Raw genomic sequence first — 21,832 nt, 5'->3', positions numbered from 1 at the left:
GAAATGATTGTTGCATCATTTGGATAATGTACCTCAGACACAGAAAGCTAGTGATTTATTTCAAGATGTTTCTTTTGTTTTCCAGAGTTGGAGAGACAAATGAAGATTGAAAATTTGTTTGTGACGTGGCAGCAGCGGTCAGCTCAATCTAACATGCCCATCTCTGTGAGTTCATACATACTCAATGCAGACATTAAAATTTGCACACATTGTGGGTGATCGGTATTTTCCATCATGTTCTCAAAAATGAATTTTTTCAGCGGCTCATCAGGTCCAGATTCATTTCAGTGCGCACGAATCCTTTGCCTCACGCGCACAGATGCAGATCCGTGTATGAGCGCATGTACGGCCCAGTTGGGTTTAATGAGATGTGGCGGGAACATTAAGGGATTCTGTAGTGTGTGAGATGTCTGTGCCATTCGCTGTAATCTCACTTCTTTTGACTTTTTCACACTGCTAAGGTCCAGATTCAGACCTCAAATCTATTATAAACACTTATATCCGCAAGAAATGGCAAGCTGAAGGGGATCAGTGTATAACAAACAAACTATACAAAATCAATCCTGTGGTTGGTGTAAAACGTTGTCCATTTTTGCCCCGTTTCCACTGAAATTACTCGGAACAATTTGTCCCAGGAACTTTTTTTCCCTCAGACCTGTTGCTATTTGCTTTTCCATCACGGTCTAAAGTACCATGAAGATTAGTCCGGTGATGTAGGACTGCGCACGGCTTTCCCATTCCCGCTGGATTTCGTCCTCCGCATAAGCTTAATAAAGCCTAAACCTCGCCATCGGCCCATCTGTCATGTTTTTTTGTTTTTTTTTCTTCATTGTTGATTTGAATACCAAACAACTCTTACTGAGCACACCACAACTGACTTTTAGGTTGAAATAAAATGCTGCATGAACTGAACCAATCAGCATGTTCAGCGCCCAAGTCCCACCCCCGAAAGTTCCTGAACTTTGAAAAAGTTCAGGAGCAGGGCCGTTTTGAGGGGGAAATATTTACCCGGAACTTCATTTGACCCTTGTTCCTGCGGTTGAAACACACAGAGTACCACCCCAAAGTTCCTAGTTCCTGGGGAGAGTTCCTGTGGTGGAAAAGGCTTTTGAAAATCGCTGGGCTCATTACCTACACACGCTGTCAAATAGGGCACCCTAGACTAACTATATGTTTCTGTGATTTATGCCCAGAATCCATTATCACTGCAGCATATTTTGATGGACTGTGATAGATTGAACTCTGTTAGAATTCTTTATTTTTCAGTTGACTCTTATGAAAAGATTTTTAATGAAGACCAGATCTAGTTTTCATCCAAGATACAATTTAAAAACTTATGTTAATCTCTTTTTTTATTCTCTTAGCTTCCTAGTTAAAAATGGCACATGAATGCCCTTTGAAGTCGCCCACTTGAATGCGACTAGCTCGTAATCACAATTTAAGTGGGAATTATGACATTTCTGATAGTGCATGAAGGCACCAGGAGACCAGAGCTATGTTGTTATTTTTATCCCACCATTTTGCATCTTGTAAAAGGGGCATATTAGGTCCTCTTTAATACTTTCATTCAGTGAAGATGCATTAAATTGATCAAAAGTGCCGGTAATGATAATATGTTACAAAAGATTTTCATTTCAAATAAATTCTGTTCTTTTGACCTTTCTATTTTATTAAAGAATCCCGGGTGAAAAAAGGTATCAAAATATGAAGCCCCTTTCAACGTTGATGATAATCTGAAATGTTTCTTGAGCAGCAAATAAGCATATTATAATGATTTCTGAAGGATCATGTGACACTGCTGGATTTTTACTTTTTTATTTGATTAAATAAATGCGGCCTTGGTGAGCATAAGACTTCTTTCACAAAAAAACAAAACAACTCTTACCGACCTCAGACCTTTGAATGGTAGTGTATATTCCATGTATAACCTGATCATAAATTTACCAAACACACACCTTTGGTTGAGTCAATGTGTTGAACAAGTCATGATGTTAAAACTAACAGATCAGTGTTTTGAAGGCACCGCAGAACCACAGTGATGCATAGTTGTCTCTGCTTAAAGGGTTACTTCAGCGATTTAGCATTAAGCTTTGTATCAGTAGAAACCCGGTATTATATTCAAATTATGGTACTTTCCCCCCTCATATCCCCCTGAGACGAGAGAATTATGCATTTTATTTCTGGAAAAAATCCTTTTTTGGATTTTTTGGCCAGGGGCTAAAGACTACAGTCTGTAGCAGGCGCTAGTTCCGCATGTTATCAACCCGCCCACAGGGGAGAGATCTCACTCTCAGAATGTAAATGCGCACGGCCGCTCGGATTGGGCATTAATAACGGAGCAGTGCGGAGCAAAGTGAGTGTTTCAACACGCTTTTTTGATCTGAAAACGCGCCAGACTGGACACGCGTCGTGAATGATGCCGCACTTACCTCAGCTCTGTTTAGCTCTTCGCTCATGATGAATGAAATCTGACTCCTGCTGCGTTTGTGCCGTGACTTTTGTTCGGCTCACTCACACTTTATTGAACAGACACATTCAGCTTTTAATTGTAGTGTTTATTCTCTAACTGAACAAAATTATTTTATTATTATGAAGATCAAAACAATGGTGGGGGTGGTGTAGGGAGTGGCCTCGGAGGGCAGCGAAACCAGGTGCATTCTGGGAGTTGTTGTCTTGCATCCACATGAGACAAAAATACATTTTCTGTCTTTTCTCAGTCTAGAAGGCCCCAAATTCAAAAATAATTTCACATTTCTACTACATAAATGACCCAGTTTAAATACACATTCATCTTGCTTCCCAGCGCTGAAGTACCCCTTTAATAAACTTAGATGGAATGTATTTATACATTGAAATTATTACACACTTCACCTTTATGAAAACAATAGCTGTTCCTGCTAGGTTTAAACCTGTTAACCCTCTTGCTGTGTGTCTGAGCACAGGTTGCGGATCTGGACACGCTGAAGCAGTCCTCTCGACTGGTCCATTACTGCGCCACTCCGCTGCTCTTCGACCCTGTGTTCCGGAAACAGATTCAAGAGGAACAGGTGCCACAGCCACAGATGAAGGTCTCTCTCTCTCTTCCTCTTCCCCCTGCTGAGTCTGTCTGCTGGTTCACACTGTTCTGAACCCATTTATAAAAACAATCATTTTGGAGCCTTACTTAGGGTTAGGGTTATGTTCAAAATTCAAATCCCTGACTATAGCATGACCAAAACAGCCCTTCAATGCAGTGAGACATCATGTGCTTTATAAACAACAAAACATCAGCCTCTATGTAATTACATGTGTCAGGCATGATAATGAGCAGGGGATGCGTGTCAGCGTAGCACCAGAGTAATCATGATTATTCGGTTGTTGGTCATTTCTTCATGATTGAGGTGGAATAGAGGTTATTCTCATTAGATAACAAAATGTCAAAGCAAGAATTTATTTTTTAAAAAGTTAGCACAAGCACACCATTCACCTGTATACTTAACTTCTCTCTGTCCGATTTTAGATATAAACACCCAAGATGTCACAAAAGACTGTGTGGGGTCACTTTACGTGTCAGTTAGAAGCTTTCTTCCTGCCTAAAGTCCGTGATATACTTCAAGTGAAATCGAAGAACAAACTGGTGTGGTGTCTACAAAACGAAAATCTTTTGGAGTTAGTTTTGGAAGTTCGAAACAGCTTGCTAAAGCGAACTTTCTGGAAAACTTATGTAAGAATAGGTGTGGCTCTGAAGCTCCGCCGCCTTTGACGTGTAAATCTTTTCCGGTACATTTCCTCTGTTCAGCCCGTCGAAGTCAGACGTGAACATGAACACACTGGAGAGCTGCTTTAGAGTAGAAACTGAAGTTGCAATTCTAATTGAAAATGACACTGATGCTGTTTTTCATGTTTAACACTGCAAAGCTGCTTGCTTTGAAGCAATCCATTGTTATAAAGTGCTATATAAATAGATGTGTCATGACATGACTGGAGTCTCGAATTGCAGAGCTCTTGCAAATGTATCCACGTTTTCTCAATGCTCTGTGTGTTCAGTTTGTTATGGCGAGGAAAGCACGCAGCATATATTTACATATTCACCCATTTCCAGCAGCATGGGTATTGAGATGTTCGCTAACAGTATACCGCTGCTCAGGTATTTTAAATTTCTTTTTACCCCCAAGTGAAGAACGAAAATAACTTTGCCATGAGTATATCTGGGCTTTTTTGGCTCAAAATGGACCAGACTTTATGCTGATAGTCAAAAATCTGGCTGTGAAAGACTACATGGGTAGTAGGATCTCCGCTCTCCGTAGTGATATCAGTTCAGAGATTGTCTCTCGTTCTCCGGTTACAGAAGCGGCATCGCTCCAGTGACTCCACGGCATCCGGGAGGGATCGTAGCTACAGCACGGATTCTGCAGACATGCTTCCGAGTCGACTGAAGGAGGAGCCGTGGCTGCAGGAGATCTCCAGCACGTTCCTGCAGCAGTATGTGCAGTACCTGCAGAGCATGGGCTTCATCCTGGTGCAGGTCCGACCGCAGTCTCCCGCACGCAGGTTTGTGTCCCGCAGAAAAACGCCATCTCCCAGAACCAAAACAAAACACACTTGGTTTGACCGTAATGGTGCATTCAAGTCATTTTGGAAAGATTGCGTTTACAAGTTGAATGCACATGAATGTCCCCACAAAGCTGCCCTGAGTTTCTGAGTTTGGGGGCGTGTCAGTGGGAAATCATGTCAGACACAATAGATTCAATGTCTGCATAAATGCTAAATTTGTTCACTTTTTTTTTTTTTTTATCGTCATGTTGTATTCTGGTCATTTTGGCCAAGAGATAGGGCTGTAACGATTTGACCAAAAATAAAAACCTCGATTAATTGAACATCTGACCTTGATTACGATTAATGAACGATTATTTTGCTTTTTTGGCCCTCATAAGGTTTTTGAGTAAGTTCCTGATAAGGTTTGTACAGTAAATATTTTCTACTATTAAAGGTGGAATTTTTTTTTCCTAATGAAAAAGTGCATTTCTTTGTGATTTTAAAATACTTGAAGGAAACGGCTTGAAGATTTCTGTTTGTTGTACATCAGATACAGATAAATTAACACAGTAGGCCTACATTACATTTATTTGAATGCATTAATGAGAGAGTGATTGTGTGTGTGAATTACTCATACTGTCTCTATTCATTATTAAGCTGTGGTGTGTACTTACTGCAAAGGTATTAAAATGTATGCCTATAACGGTTGAGTTTCTGAGCTACTTTAGTGACTTTACTTTAGTCACAGGACGGCGTTTACACTGCGTTTCTGCTGCTCCTCTGCGCGCGATCTTCACGTGACGCAGGTGAAAGATCTGCCTTCAGGGCGCGCGTGTTGTCAGAGACACGGCTCGGCTCTGTGTCCCAGAAAGAAGCTGAGCACTGAACGGATACGTATTGTTGTTTTTGAATAGTGCACAATCGCTTTAAATGTTCAAGCCTTAAACGCATACTTGACAAACTTTATGAGCACGAAAGTGAAAGCGGCTTCGGGGCTTGCGCACGCCGTCTCTCTCTGTGTGTGTGTGTGTGTGTGTGTGTGTGTGTCGGTGGCAGCGTGTAAATGCTATAAGAACAGCAATTAACTGACCTGTATAAACTGTGTAAAACATGCAGCTACTATAGTGATTCTGAGCATCTATAAACACAGATAACTGCTCCTGCATCTCTGTGTGCCTGAAAACTGCACTTGATGTGACTGACGGGGCGGAGTCACGTGAAAACCGAAATAACGACATGGGAAAAATATGTCGGTTAGAGGTTCTGAATGTCGGTTTCGGTTATTTTTCGATTAATCGTACAGCCCTACCAAGAGAGTATTTTAGTTTTCCTGAAGATGCTAGTTAACGTTATCACATTGAACTAAAACGTACTGACTTTCCTCACACACGGTATAACAAGTTCCCAAACATTTTTTTTTATGGTTTTCCCAGTCAAAAAGGATTGGAGCTCAAAAATTGCTTATAAATCTCTCGTTATGCTAACGTTATTTCCCAATCTTTTATCAACTCATTGATCGGAACTTTTTTTTTCTGAACACTTTTTGAGGTGAATAAGCTTGATTGAACTTCTTTTCAATCAAAAACAGAGATGCATAAACTCAAACCAGTGAGGCGTATGATTAGTCAGTTCCCAAAAGAAATACAAAACCTGTGCTAATTGAAAGAAAACTAGTAGATTGAGTCCAATATTTGGTGATGATATAGGTCACACTTTAGTTTAGGGTCCAATTCTCACTATTTACTATGACTTTTGCCTCAATAAACTCCTAATTACTGCTAATTAATAATTAGTAAGGTAGTTGTTAAGTTTGGGTATTGGGTAGGATTAAGATGTAGAATTAAGAATATGTAGAATATGATCATGCAGAGTAAGGCATTACTATGTGCTTTATAAGTACTAATAAACAGCCAATATCCTAGTAATATGTGTCTTAATAAGATAATATGCTAATAGTGAGTAGTAATAGTTATAGTTAATAGTGAGAATTGGACCCTAAACTAAAGCGTTACCATAATATAACATAATGAGAGATTTATAAGCAATTTAAAAGGCCAATCCAGATTTTTCAGCCCAGCACAAGGGTTCATTTACAATAAAACCATCTAAGATGCGTGTACAAAATACCAAAGTATTGTACAATTACGCTAGCCTGGATGCCAGCCGAACTTAGCCCCGCCCACAACATTTGAGGTCGGGAAGTTTGGTCTGGACTTGATCCGTTGTGGAGCAACTATGCTCGAACCAGGGCTGTTCGGACCAATCAAATTGTCAGGGCGGGCTTTAAACGATGATGGACAGATGATCAACAGTAACGCAATCATCCACGTCACTAAAGAGCGCTTGGGTTGAATTCATTCTAATCTTAAATGGAGAACTTGTTCGTATATGCATTCACCTTTACTATTTCTCTCAGAAATGATGAACGTGTTGGTAAGTACTCTGTGTATCCTTACATTCTTTTTACAACACCGGCAAAGATAGTTTACTCTCATCATCTTCTTCTACTTCTTCCAGCGTGCGTGCAGTCGAGTTCTGTTGACAACTATACGTCACTTACTCCATTGCTCTGATTGGTTGTAGATCTGTCCAATTGAGTGCAGAGGCATTTTCTTTCCTGGTTCGGTTGAAACGCCTCATAATCACAGCCCAATGGAGCAGTATCAGACTCATATTCTGACTAGAATCTCAGTATGACGACGTCAGGCTACAATTACGCTGGAATATATTGTGATTCAATTTACAGGACCTACAGCAACTTACAGCATAAACTTAATTAAAAACATCAAAAAAGCAAAAACACATGTACATGTAGATGTAGAGTTTAAAGATCTCGTTGAATTGTATGTAGAAAAGGTGCATTGCCATCTTGCTTTGACCAGAGTCATTTGAACAGACCTGACATTGTAATTACGACGTCCCAACTCATAAATACGAACTTCCCAGGAGGACTTGAATGCACCTTATGTTTCTGGAATTTGAACTCGTTGTTTTGAACTGTTTGAAAAGTATAAAAAGGGAAAGTGTTATTCACTACAATTTCTTACTTAAAATGTCTTAACCTGCACAGAATCTGTCCATACCATCAAACATGGTATGAAATCTTCAGAGTCATCTGGCAACAATATGTTCAACAATACATGCACTTTGCAGAGTTCTCTGTAAAGTGTGTGTGTGATGTGCTAATAGTCGACACACTGTATTAAGCAGCAGGAGCGCATAATTCAGTCTGACCAGCAGCATGAAACGGGGTCACGAGCCCTGACTCTCTCTTTCTTTCTGCAGCATCGCTCGAGCCCGAGCCGCCATGTTGAGTTCTTTATCCACTGAAGGCAGATCTTCCTTCTCATCTTTCTCATATAATAAGCAGAAGAGTGAAGACAGCCCGAAGGTACTCATCCACATTCAACCATTCAGTCACACTCCAGTTTTTCTGGATTCACATCTGTATTTCACAGGTTTGAACTGTGTGGGTCACAGTTCAGACACACACATATACACACACTTGGCACTTTTTAAATTCACACAGTCCTGGTGCCCATTCTGGATCATATCCAAATACCGGCAAAAATTACAAAAATATAGTCTTTAAAAATTGTTTCCACAAAAATGTTAAGTAGCAAAATCTGTTTTCAACAGTAATGATGCTGAAAATCCAGCTTTGATCACAATTTTGAATAGTATAATAGTTCACAATAGTACTGTTTTTACTGTATTTATAATTAAATGCAGCCTTGGTGAGCAAAAGAAACTTTAAAAAAAAAAAAGTATGTTTCCAAACTTTTGAAAGATACTGTATTAAGGACATTGCATAGACTTCCATTGATTTTATATCAGATTAATGATATTTTCTATGGCCTATCCCAAACTCTACCCCTAAATCCCTCAAATCACAGTAACGTGTGAAACACTAGAGTTAAATAAAAAACATTGATCTATATAGAGAACTGGATTTCTCATGACATCATAAGTGAAGCCACTGCTCCGCCATATTGGTATTTACTAGTAAGTTCATGTGGTCTATTGAATTAATAGGAATTTATATGATTTTAATGAGAAAACGTTGCCTAACGAGAAACCGTTTTTATATCCAAAGTCTTCCTGTACATTCTTGTTTGTTTTGTTTAATTTTCCCTTCTCATTTACATTCATATTCATTATAGTAGTGAACACCAGCTTGGTGGGCGGACGAGACACTTCGGCATAATGTATTACAAATGTCAAAGCGCGCATTCTGAAATCGGGATAAAGATTTATGCCTTGTAACCTGAAATAGCCTTGTACTGTTGTTTTTATGTATTTATGTTGTGTTGAAGTATTGTTTTCATTCATGACGTAGGCTAACTGTAAATGTTTCAACAATAATTTCATTAACAGCATGCATTTGGAAGCATTTAATGATTTAAAAGATGGTTAAATTAGTAATTAATTCAACAACACATAGCCTACATACATGGAAACTGTAATTCTAGTAAAACTCTTTAAGAGTCTGAAATAGGTGTTGCTCAATCAGGAAATAAAACACACACATTATAATTTATTCAGAGACGCTGACTGCTTTATTTCCAATGTCATCCATGGTAAACTTTGAATTTTAATACAATATAGTGCAATATAGTAACAGCCTTGTATTAATATGTATTGTATTGGCTATACAAATCAATTTCTGCAACTAAACACAGATGTTCATGTTTAATATTTCCTCCATAATTAAGTACACATAAAGGAATATATGTTTTGTGTTCGTTCAGTTACCTGTGTCAAAAGCAGTAGACACACCCACATAACGATTTCATTATATGACTTATCCTTTCCGATAGCATCTGAAATATAAATTAATTTTCATACATATCGTAAAACTAATCATATGAGACTAATGGGCTGGTCACGCTGCATTTTTCATCCCATTGACTTCCATTCGAACGCATGCAAATGCGTCAGACCGGAAACGCAAGCTCATATGAAATGTTTCTCATTTTGCTGCGATCCAAAGTTCAAGCCTGGTGAACTCTGAGCTGCAAATTCACATCACGTGACGATGCGTGACCAGTAGAATATCGATATGTCACGGCGTGACCTCTTGGCTGAATTAAAAGAACAATATTTTTGCAGTAAAGTTGAGTATATTATATATTTTTAATTTACATTTTGAATGCATTACTAATGTTATATGTTGAATTCATGTTTATAAAAAAAGACTATTCAGAGAGTCACGTCATATCACGACCGTTGCCGTGTCCGAAGAAATTTTGCATGCTCAAAGTCTAGTGTGACCGTGGCTTAAGACGCTGCAAATAGGGTGATTGTAGCAAATCAATGATGCCTTCTCTCGGTAGGGAATAGATGGCAGCTCGAACACTTCCGGTGGCTTCACTGCCTTCTGGCAATTTAGAACGCAATGAGCAATCCAGTCATTTATATAGATCAGTGATAAAAACTTGTTTTGGCTGATTTATAATCTTTTTTAGCTAGTGAGGACCAGTAAAACTTACTAACCAGTTGGCCGTCATAATATTTCACTATATAAGTGAGAACATTTTGGCCCTTACAATGTAGCCAAACCCACACACACACACACACACACACACACACACACACACAGTGATTGTGTCCTTTCTGCCTCTCTCAGCAGAGCAGTGCATCAAGCTCGACGTCATATCACCTGCAGAGAGCGCTGCCGGGAGGCATCGTGCTGATGGAACTGGCTTTTCAAGTAAGACCTTCATCTGTCTGTGTCTCACGGCCTTCAGTGCAGATCAGGGCATAGAATCGCCCTCTTAGCACATCAGCCGAGAGCATACGCTGGGCTTTTCACAAGAACGCTGTGAAAGTCTCAGCGGATGGCCAGCAGAGAGATGTTTAATGGAGTCTCGCTCTCATGCTATTTATGGTTATTAATATTTGAAGACAAAGAATCAACAGCAAGAAAACAGCACGTCATCCTCTGATCTTCAGTACTTCTCATGTCTAACATCTCTTTCAAATAAATGTCAAAGTAATAATTTTTAATATTAGAGCTGTCATATTATAGTTAATGTGTTAACATATTTTTTAACCATTATAATGGTTTTATTCAATTCTGTGTAAATTACTGATCATAAATTCTGATTGAAATCTCGGTTTAACAACGAGTAAAACACGAGTCATTCATAGAAATGTTCATGTGAACACTAGCAGATGACTTATGCACGAGTCAGTGGCATAAACACAAGATTAAGTCTATAAAGTGTGCGGGAAGTTGGTTTACTATTGTTTATTTTGTTTTTGTTATTTGTTTTTTGCAGATTTTCCTGCCTGTTTGCTGTAATTTGTAATTTGACCACAAGAATGAACCTTACAATAATAATAATAAGTATTATTAATATTATAGTTATTATTGTTAGCTTTTATTTTGTTGTTATTATTAATAATAACAATAACAGTGATAATAATAAAAGCAACAACAACAAACATAATAATAATAATAATAAAAAAGAAAAATAATAATTATTCATACTTATGGACAGGAATTTTAACTACTACTACTAATTTTGTCCGGTGTCAACAGTCAGAGGAAGAACTTAAGTGTTAGAAATAGTAATAAAAATGAATAATAACAATATACAATAAAATGAATTGCAATGATAAAATTGCGAAGTTAGAATAAAGTTCTTTATTCATGAACACCAAAGTCAGCATGAAAGCATTTACTGCCTACTTTGCATCTGGAAAATGACATTTAAGTGGATCTTGATTGTATCCATCAAGAATGTATTGGTTGGTGAAAAGTTTCTATATGACAGGTGATTATAAGAAAGAGATAAATGGTATTTTTGTTCATTGTAATAATGTGCACAGGTGAATCGTGACCTGGTTGAATTAAGAAAGTAAATGGAGCCAAATTTGATTTATTTGGGCCTTAAGAATCCCTCTGACAGCTCTTGAATATGGCAAAGAAAGCCGTGATGAATGTAGCTGCAGCTGATGCATAACTGTTCCTCTAGTAACACATAATCTCATTCTGACTCTGTTTCAGGGCTGTTATTTCTGCGTGAAGCAGTTTGCATTAGAGTGCTCAAGGATTCCCATGGGTCAGACGGTTAATTCTCAGGTAATGGCATCAAGACAGTGCATATAAAGAGAAAGTGAGAGTAAACAAAGTATTTAAGAGTTCATATTGTATTTCTGTGGATATTTAATATGAGCAACAAGCGGCAATCTTCTCCTCTGTTAGCAGAATTCACTGGTCAAATGTCTGTCTCTCTCTCTCTCTCTCTCTCTCTCTCTCTCTCTCTCTCTCTGATGGCGTATTTAATGTGTAGTGGGTCCAGGTTGGCTCTAAATGAGAAGTAATTAAGTGTAAATATTTGTAAATCTCCAGATGTTTCTCAGCAGGAGGGCTCTGATTTCTTCAGCAGCGCCAGAAACCCATAAGGTGTCTCCAATCACAGCTGCTCATATCCAGCAATTAAGTCATTAGCGTGTTTGTTTGGTTGTTTGTAAGTGCAGATTCTTCATACTGAGCTGGAGGGCAAACAGGAATAAAAGTCACAAGGAATCAGTAATGAAAATTCATCAACTTATATTTCTTCTATTAGCATCCATAGTTCCATCCATAGTTTTCGATTACGTCACCAAACATTCCCATCTGCCGGTTTGGTGGGCAAACAGTGTTATCATTTTTCCTAAGGAATGAACAATCAAGTTGAGCTGTTAAATATTCCGCTATGTTAATACTTGTTTTTGTTCATGGATATCCACTTATTGTAGAAGGATAAAGTGGACATTCTTATCGAATCATTTTGAAGTCTTGAACTTGTAACACCCATATTTACAGCTCATTGTCAGGAAACGGTGCCATTTGTACCAGAAAATTGTTCTTTTAGTAATGAAGTACATTGAAGTTACTGCCGAACTTTCATGAAATCATGTTTTCCTATCTCAGGCTCAAAGTACCAGGGCTGTTACAGCTGTGTGTGTGTGTGTGTGTATGTGTATATACAGTGAGGAAAATAAGTATTTGAACACCCTACTATTTTGCAAGTTCTCCCCCTTAGAAATCATGGAGGGGTCTGAAATTGTCATCATAGGTGCATGTCCACTGTGAGAGACATAATCTAAAAAAAAAAAATCCAGAAATCACAATGTATGATTTTTTAACTATTTATTTGTATGATACAGCTGCAAATAAGTATTTGAACACCTGAGAAAATCAATGTTAATATTTGGTACAGTAGCCTTTGTTTGCAATTACAGAGGTCAAACGTTTCCTGTAGTTTTTCACCAGGTTTGCACACACTGCTGGAGGGATTTTGGCCCACTCCTCCACACAGATCTTCTCTAGATCAGTCGGGTTTCTGGCCTGTCGCTGAGAAACACGGAGTTTGAGCTCCCTCCAAAGATTTTCTATTGGGTTTAGGTCTGGAGACTGGCTAGGCCACGCCAGAACCTTGATTTGCTTCTTACAGAGCCACTCCTTGGTTATCCTGGCTGTGTGTTTCGGGTCATTGTCATGTTGGCAGACCCAGCCTCGACCCATCTTCAATGCTCTAACTGAGGGAAGGAGGTTGTTCCCCAAAATCTCGCAATACATGGCCCCGGTCATCCTCTCCTTAATACAGTGCAGTCGCCCTGTCCCATGTGCAGAAAAACACCCCCAAAGCATGATGCTACCACCCCCATGCTTCACAGTAGGGATGGTGTTCTTGGGATGGTACTCATCATTCTTCTTCCTCCAAACACGTTTAGTGGAATTATGACCAAAAAGTTCTATTTTGGTCTCATCTGACCACATGACTTTCTCCCATGACTCCTCTGGATCATCCAAATGGTCATTGGCAAACTTAAGACGGGCCTGGACATGTGCTGGTTTAAGCAGGGGAACCATCCGTGCCATGCATGATTTCAAACCATGACGTCTTAGTGTATTACCAACAGTAACCTTGGAAACGGTGGTCTCAGCTCTTTTCAGGTCATTGACCAGCGCTTCCCATGTAGTTCTGGGCTGATTTCTCACCTTTCTTAGGATCATTGAGACCCCACGAGGTGAGATCTTGCATGGAGCCCCAGTCCGAGGGAGACTGACAGTCATGTTTAGCTTCTTCCATTTTCTAATGATTGCTCCAACAGTGGACCTTTTTTCACCAAGCTGCTTGGCAATTTCCCCGTAGCCCTTTCCAGCCTTGTGGAGGTGTACAATTTTGTCTCTAGTGTCTTTGGACAGCTCTTTGGTCTTGGCCATGTTAGTAGTTGGATTCTTACTGATTGAATGGGGTGGACAGGTGTCTTTATGCAGCTAACGACCTCAAACAGGTGCATCTACTTTAGGATAATAAATGGAGTGGAGGTGGACATTTTAAAGGCAGACTAACAGGTCTTTGAGGGTCAGAATTCGAGCTGATAGACAGGTGTTCAAATACTTATTTGCAGCTGTATCATACAAATAAATAGTTAAAAAATCATACATTGTGATTTCTGGATTTTTTCTTTTTAGATTATGTCTCTCGCAGTGGACATGCACCTATGATGACAATTTCAGACCCCTCCATGATTTCTAAGTGGGAGAACTTGCAAAATAGCAGGGTGTTCAAATACTTATTTTCCTCACTGTATATGTATATATATTATATTAATAATATTATATGAATTATATTATATTATTATAATTATAATAATATATTAACATTTACCTTTTCCTAGATTAGTAAATGCTGTTCAAGCATTGTTCATTGTATTGTTCATGACACTTAATCCATGAACTAATGTTAACATAATGAATCTGATTGTAAAGTTTCCCATGTGATTAATTCCGTATCCTGTGTCATTTGCGCACAATGACACACAAATGACTGTCCATATGTCTATTCATAGCAATTTTTGTATACTGAATATTATGATTATTTTTTTAATCATCGAAACACGAATGGCACCGTTCATATGACCGTTCATAGCAACATTTATATACTGAATATTATGATTATTACCATTTTAATCATCTTCCTCCTGACATGTTACATCATAAATGAATCATTACTATTTATTTTAAGGTATAATTTTTTCTAATACTGCTCCAGCCACTGTACCTCCCAGATGAAGTTGATTTTGAGGTGGAAATGGACATCAGTTACTTTCTATGACATTTGTTGCAGGAATTGGGAACATAGGGAATAGATGTAAAAAAATATTTGATTTTACAGATGGAAAACATTTTTCATTTTACTTTACATGTGTAAAGTAAATCACCGCTGGATTTTTGAAGTAATTAAAAATATTTACACACCAAAACGAGATAATATATGAGACGAGAGAGCGACCTTGTTGAACAGCGTAGATCATGAGCCATAAGCAGTGGATATTTAGTTAATAAGTGAAAGGTCACACCTGCTTCTCATCTATAAAGGACTGCACACCCTCATCATTATTGATCATCTCCATGTCACTTCCTGTAACACACCCTCATACATTAGCGTGTGACAGTCAGCTTGTGCATGTGTTCATTTTTGTGTAAATTGACTTCTAACCTTACTGTGTGGCATCTTTCTCATCTGTCTCTGTTTGTGTGTTATCTTCTGTGTTTGTGTGTGTGTGTCTCACTGTTCTGCATATGGCGTGTGTGTGTGTGTCTAGTCCCATCTCACTCTTTCTTTCCATCAGGGTTCACTTCTCAACAAACCTCCTAGCAAGCCGTTCCCCGAGGCGCCCACGGGCTCTGACTCTGCGGTATGTCTCTGTATCCTCGGGGTGGGCTCGTCTCTCCAACCAATCAGGCTTTAGTCTTTCCCTCAGACTCCTCCCCAATGTAGTGCCTGGCTCCTCCCCTTTCCACTGCGGCCTCAGTCTTGCCCATTCATGGAAAATCAAATGGTTCCTTTCCCTGTGTTTGTCTGTGTTCGTCAGAGATGCATCTTGCATTGGAAAGGTCGCTGCAGGGGTTCCTCTTTAGCCACAGATGCGGTTGTGTCTCTTTGCTGTACTTTAATGCAGATGCACATTAATGTGGCATTTTCTGGGAGGTCATGGGGTCACTCTTCTTGCAGCTCTGATAGGCCAATGATCTCTTTCCTTTGCTCAATGATTATCCCTGATTTTCTTCTGCTCTTGTTGCATGTTGACTCGGATCTGCTTGTCTCCTTTTGAGGGAATCATCAAAAGTAATTTGTGGGCTGTTCTTTATCAATCAACATGTGATATACTGTGATTTTTCACAGCTGTTTCAAAATGAGGAAATCACAAGTGGAGCATTTCCCCTTTGTCATGTCGGCTTCCGCTTATTCTTAATGTGCCTGACATAAGTAAGATCTGTGTTGTGCTAGCTAGGAAACAAAAGAAATGTGTTGTGCTAGCTAGGAAACAAAAGATATAAAGTCAACGTAAATGCTGTACAAAACCTATTTTACTTGCAAAATCTGGTGTGTTTCTGAGTGTAAAGGATTTAGAAAAAAATGTGGGAATTGACTGGATTTTGAAAAGTGGAATGGAGTCGAGTGGGTTTCAAATGAAAGATGAATACGTTATATTGGCTGAAAGGAAAAGAGATGCAGCTAGTTATTGGGTTTCACTTTATTTGGTAACAATTTATTTTACCTTAGTGTCCTTGTTACATAATAATAACTATGCATAATTACATGCAACTAACCCTCAGTCAAGCCCTAATCTAACCCTATAGTAAGTGCATGTTGTCAATTAATATTACTCAGTACTTAAATATAATAATTAAAATGTAACATTGAAGCGTAACCCTTAATTTTAAGGTAACATTGCTCCAGTGTAATCACACATAAGTGCTGAGTAATATTAATTCAACTACATATACTTACTATAGGGTTAAGGTTTAGTTCCTTGTTACTATTCAAAATGAATTATTCAATTACTTTTATTGATATATTAAGTACATGTAACTGTGTCACCTTAAAATAAGTGTTACCAATTTTTGCATTTTGATTAAATATTGTGCACAAATCATTGGTAAGAATATAAGACAAGGTATGTTCACTCAAAAGTACACATTTTTATGTTGACTTTACGGCCCTTTTAGTACTTCATGCATTAAAAGTGTCATGGAAAGGTGATATGGTGAGGTTACCACCAGGGAGTCAGAAAGTAGGAAAACTACACAGTATAACCGGTGAAAGTAAGAAAGTAGAACACTTGAACTCTCTAAGAGATGCCAAAGTCCCTTTAAGGCAAGTTCACTCAACGGTCACTTCCGTAAGGCCCGGGGCAGCTGTTTCCAGCCATTCAAGTACAGCTTCATCTGCTTGAATGGAGAGACACTACAAATGCCCAGAAGTGCTTGTCAAAATTCTGTTCAAATCAGGACTAACATCTGACAATAGTGGCATGCTAAGCTCAAGTCACTCAAAACGTTCTCCGGCTCGTCCAGCTAATGCAAATGTTCAAGAGTAAACAAACAGGGGATTGGCTTTTTGACCCATAAGGCATTCAGCTGCTTTATTTAGTGTAGTGATGCCTCTATCAAAACTGATATTGGCTGTTGTACCTGTAGGGCAGGACTACAGCTGCTGTGTTCAGTGTTATGATTGCTCTCATTCATATTTGTTCAATTGGTCCATCTCCTCCACTTATGATGTCTCTGGTGACACATTACAGAACTTGACCTGTGCGCCTTGTGGCATCTGGGAAAGCACCACAGTGTTCGATGCATTGGGAGACGTTTACGCAAGTCTTGAAAATGACCTTGTTTTTCTGAATGCAGGCATTTGGTTAACACATGACTGTGATTATGCTTTAAGAGTATTTATGCAAACACAACAAACTAACCACTGCAATCATAGCAAACTGAGACGTTTTCATGCGCCACGTTTTCAAAAGCAGTTTCTCGCATGACCGAGAGGAAAATGGACGAACGATATTATCTTTCCTCAGCCTGTGGCAGAACTTTCAGTCAAATGGGCCACTGGCAGATTTCGAAATGTTGACGTGAAAAACGATTCTCGCACAGGCAATTGCGTGAGCTGCGTTCTGCAAATGGCATGGCCACGACAGCATCAAATGAACAGTTTTTTTTTAATCCTCAACTCTTTGATTTGATCAGGCCTATTTGCATTTGTTCCAGGGTAATGGTCAGGATGAAAGCGACAGCGGTAATAGCGCTTAGCCGTCGCCACCGCCTTCCCCACCCTCTCTGCTCCCATTGTACTGTAATTACTCCCGTTCTCTCCCTTTACAATCATTTGCATTTGCCACTAATGCTTTTGTAAGCACGGCTTTGACGTGAGATTTAATTAAATAGGATACAATTATTATGTTGATTGATATCAGATGCTTTTAAAAAGACTCTTGTAAAGGTTTGGTGGCAGGTGGGTGGTTGAAGGGGGGTTTCGCTCTTCACAAGTCAACTATGTCAAGTTGTAGACGTGTTATGTCAGGTTTCATGTGCGCTTGAGTGACTTTCATGAAACGTATCAAGAACATGTCGGATTCCAATTTCACCTCCAAATCAAGGGCCATTAAGTTTTTGTGCATTGGGCCTTCAGTTTCATGATAGCTACACTGTCTTAACCAGGAACGACATTACAACGACAAGTAATTTGTATGACACCGTCACAGCCATTCACAACATATTTATTTATAGGATTTTGGACGTTTTATTATTGCAATAGGAAACAAAAATATGCATAAATTAGTGCTTTCAAAATTGCTGACAAAAAAAACGCTTGCGATTTAATTTGTTCAGTTTAACGCGTTAAAAATGTTGGTAGCACTTTACAATAAGGTCTCATTTGTAAACATTTGTTAATGTATTAACTAACTTGAACCAACCATGAGCAGTACATTTGTTACTGTATTTGTTCATCTTTGTTAACGTTAGTTAATAAAAATAAAGCTGTTCAGGGTTTGTTCATGTTAGTTCACAGTGAATTAACTAATGTTAACAAGATTTTAATAATGCATTAGTAAATGTTGAAATTAACATTAACAAAGAAAAAATAAATGCTTTATAAGTGCAGTTCATTGTTAGTTCATTTTAACTAATGTAGTTAACTAATGAACCTTATTGTAAAGTCTTCCCAAAATATTAAACGCAATTAACGCAGCATCTGTTTTTTCTGTCCTACTTTGGCTGGCGTTACATTATATGATCACGCTCTTATTCACGCAAATGCTTTTAAACCATTCCAACGCGACAAGACAAAAGAGAATGTGCTGTCTGTGAATGTAGCTACTCTGTCTATGTGACACACACGACACACAGAGGCCCTGTTCCAAATGGCACCTTAAACCCTTGCGGTCTTCCTATGAGTCCACACTTTAGTGACGTAACGCCGCTTTGACTATCGGGAAGAAGTTCACATCAGTGCGGGCTCGGCAAAAGTGTGCATCGAGGGCGCATATCGACCGCAAAGGGGGAGCTCGCAAGCACCTTTCTGAGACCTAAAATGACAAATGGAATACCCTACGGTCTCGTGGACTTAACGGACATGCGCACACGGCAGCCATTGTAAGTCCACAAGACCGAAAGTGCATATGAAGCGTGCCATTCGGGACAGGGCCAGAATCGAGTTCCCTTTCGCACTTGACCGAACAGTAACACAGAATTATGCCAAAATGCCCGTTTTGTTGAGTTTAGAGCAGTTTTAATTTTGACAGCATATTTTGATTTAGTTTTAGTCATACTCTTTTGACTAAAATGCCATTTAGTTTTAGTCATATTTAGTCACCTGAATTGTTTTTAGTTTTAGTCGACTAAATATCATAAGATTTTAGTTGACTAAATCTACAGTAGATTTAGTCTCCTAAAATCTAATGAGTTTAGTTAAATTGTAATACATTACGCATTTAAGCATTACATAACCGACTGTCAGTTGAACTGACATTTTGACATAATTTTGTTTTTGACATTAAAAATACACAAAAGAGAGCTCAATTCACTTTTTTGTTTGTTTTTTAAAAACATCTATATAGTTTTTATAACTTTGTATTTCTGTTTTAGTTAGTATGCCATATCGGGTTAAGCTAACGCTTAGTTTGTTTATTTATTTTTTAATTTCAGTTAACATTTATTTAATTTCAAGTAATGAATATTTTTTTTATGATTTTAGTGAACCCTGATATTTTATTGAATATGGGTCAAATACTGGTCTTTCCTCTTGACTATGAATAAAATGGGAATTCAATTAAATTGTAGTTTATTGTGTAAGCAAAAACGAATATATAATGCGTGACTTTTAATTATAAACAAGCTCGAAACACTCATTGACTCTTATTTTGAAATGTCTGCCCCTTAATATTGCAGTTGCAGAATGCTTCAAGTTCAGATGAGGGAGCTAAAATATGCATTGTTACAACAGTCTAAAACATATTACTACATAAACATGGTAAAGTAAACATTCTCATTACTCATCAGCATTAGTTCATAAGCAATTGCCTTGCATAAATGTGCGCTATTCATTGATTGTGAGCCGCTCTGAAGCGGTGTATTGGTGATGCGAGAATCTGTAGAGCGCGCAACACCGCCGTGTTTTCCAGTGGTTAGATCAGCACGTTCATATCAAATGTGCGCATCTGTTACATAGGACATCAGTTCTGACTGGATCTCTTCCCTAATCGTCCCTCCCTAACATTTTCGTCTCGTTTTTATTTGTTGACGAAAATGACAGTAAGTTTTTGTCATCCAACACTAGTTTTTATTTAGTTATCGTCTCGTTTTCGTCAGTGAAAAAAGGTCGTTGATGAAATTTATGACACAAATTATTCATCAACGAAATTAACACTGGTATAGAGTCTCATAAGAGCACTCTTAAATGAGTTAAATAACGTCTTAAATGAACTTAAAGAGTTGTGAGAAAATGAGATCCGCTTTATGTTTGGCAGCGGCAGAGCTTAAAGTGACAGCAGCCTAATAACCCAGTTGCTGGGATGTCTGTCGTTAATGTTAATCAAAGAACAAAGGCAACAGAGACAATTGTAGCTTTAATAAGGATTAATCTATATTTAATGTATTATTTATGCAGGGCAGACTGTTTGATAACTTTATTCAATTTCTGTTTATACTTGTTAGACGGGTAGGAAGGCCACAGTCAAATATGACATTTATTTTAATGGGTTTTTATGAAGATTGTTTTAAGTTCACTTAAATTTGAAGTTGTAATTTTTTTTAAAGCCTAATAAAATGTAGCTTTCAATTGTACTGTAATGTTGAATATCTAACATTAATGTTTACAAAAAATCTATTTCATAGAGACATCAGTAGCAGTATTAGTATCAGTGATGCTGGCCGTCATTTATAAAAAGATGCCATTAAACAATAAGTACAACACAAATATTTATATTAGTGCTGTCAATCGATTAAAAATAATAACGCAAATTTGTTCTGTAATTGCGAGTTTTTAATATTTTTATATTGTAATAATCTCAGTTAATGTCCAAATTATCTTCGTTTTCACTTAATGCTGATAAAAAATCCCCATATCACAGTAATGAGAATCTAATTAGTGATAACAGAACTTGGATACATTACAGTGTAAAATCTGATGAATGGTCCTAATTTTTATGCAAAATCTTATTTCATGTTTACTTTCTTTTGATGTTGGGGTAAAACGTGACCTTTCGCCAGATTCACCCAATTTGACTTTGCAGTGAGGCTGGTTTCATTTGACCATCTGTAGGAGAAGCTCATTAGGTTTTGAGTTAGTACCGCTATCAGGATTTAGAGGCTATATGATGATGTTCCTGCTACTGCTTGCGGTCTTCCTCTGGGGAATCGGATGCCTTTGATCCGAACGGTTTCTCGTGGATTGTGTGGAGTTCCTGCACCAGTGTGTTCTGCTCCTGAGTAACTGCATGCATGTGTGTTTTTGCCTTCCAGCTATCCATGCTGTTCACCGAGGAGTGCGATAAGGTCCGGGATTTAATGCACGTTCACTCGTTCAGCTACGACTTCCACCTGCGTGTGGTGCATCAGTACCTCGTTGGGTGTCACATGACCCTTCGACAGGGATACCAGCTCACTGGCTTTCTGGAGGATTTCATCGCCCATCACCCTGACATACCCAAGTTTGGACGCAACCACGTGTTCCAGGGTGAGTGCATAAGCACATAGAGTCAGCTAAAGCACATATTCATTTTTGTGATTTTCCTGTTCTTGCCAGTCATGCATAATATGCTTTTTATGTGTTCTAGGGAGTTTCTCCATATCAACGGGGATGATCACAGCACATCAGCTGTATAATTACATCACTGATCACGCTTGTACTTACGGGATGAAGCCCTTGCGCATGTCTAAGTCTGCAGTTACAACTGATAACAAAAAGGGGGCGCCGAGCGCAGACCTGCATGAATATGCGCTGGTCGCTCTGTGGAACAGGTACTTTGTGAA

At 38.5% G+C, this 21,832-nt stretch overlaps 1 protein-coding gene across 1 annotated transcript in view; it reads left to right on the top strand.

Moving 5' to 3' along the window:
• Positions 1 to 21,832, top strand: part of szt2 (SZT2 subunit of KICSTOR complex) — a 126,035-nt gene that overhangs the window by 93,248 nt on the left and 10,955 nt on the right. Inside the window, exons 62-70 of the mRNA XM_079841133.1 lie at positions 86 to 165; positions 2,943 to 3,068; positions 4,328 to 4,530; positions 7,801 to 7,906; positions 10,148 to 10,228; positions 11,531 to 11,605; positions 15,148 to 15,213; positions 21,323 to 21,536; positions 21,637 to 21,820. Of these exons, the coding sequence (XP_079697259.1) occupies positions 86 to 165; positions 2,943 to 3,068; positions 4,328 to 4,530; positions 7,801 to 7,906; positions 10,148 to 10,228; positions 11,531 to 11,605; positions 15,148 to 15,213; positions 21,323 to 21,536; positions 21,637 to 21,820 (1,135 nt within the window). The remainder of the gene's footprint in view (positions 1 to 85; positions 166 to 2,942; positions 3,069 to 4,327; positions 4,531 to 7,800; positions 7,907 to 10,147; positions 10,229 to 11,530; positions 11,606 to 15,147; positions 15,214 to 21,322; positions 21,537 to 21,636; positions 21,821 to 21,832) is intronic.

Source organism: Gobio gobio (genome assembly GCF_949357685.1).
Source record: "Gobio gobio genome assembly, chromosome: 17".
Classification (NCBI taxonomy): Eukaryota; Metazoa; Chordata; class Actinopteri; order Cypriniformes; family Gobionidae; genus Gobio; species Gobio gobio.
This window is presented reverse-complemented; position numbering and strand designations above follow the sequence as displayed.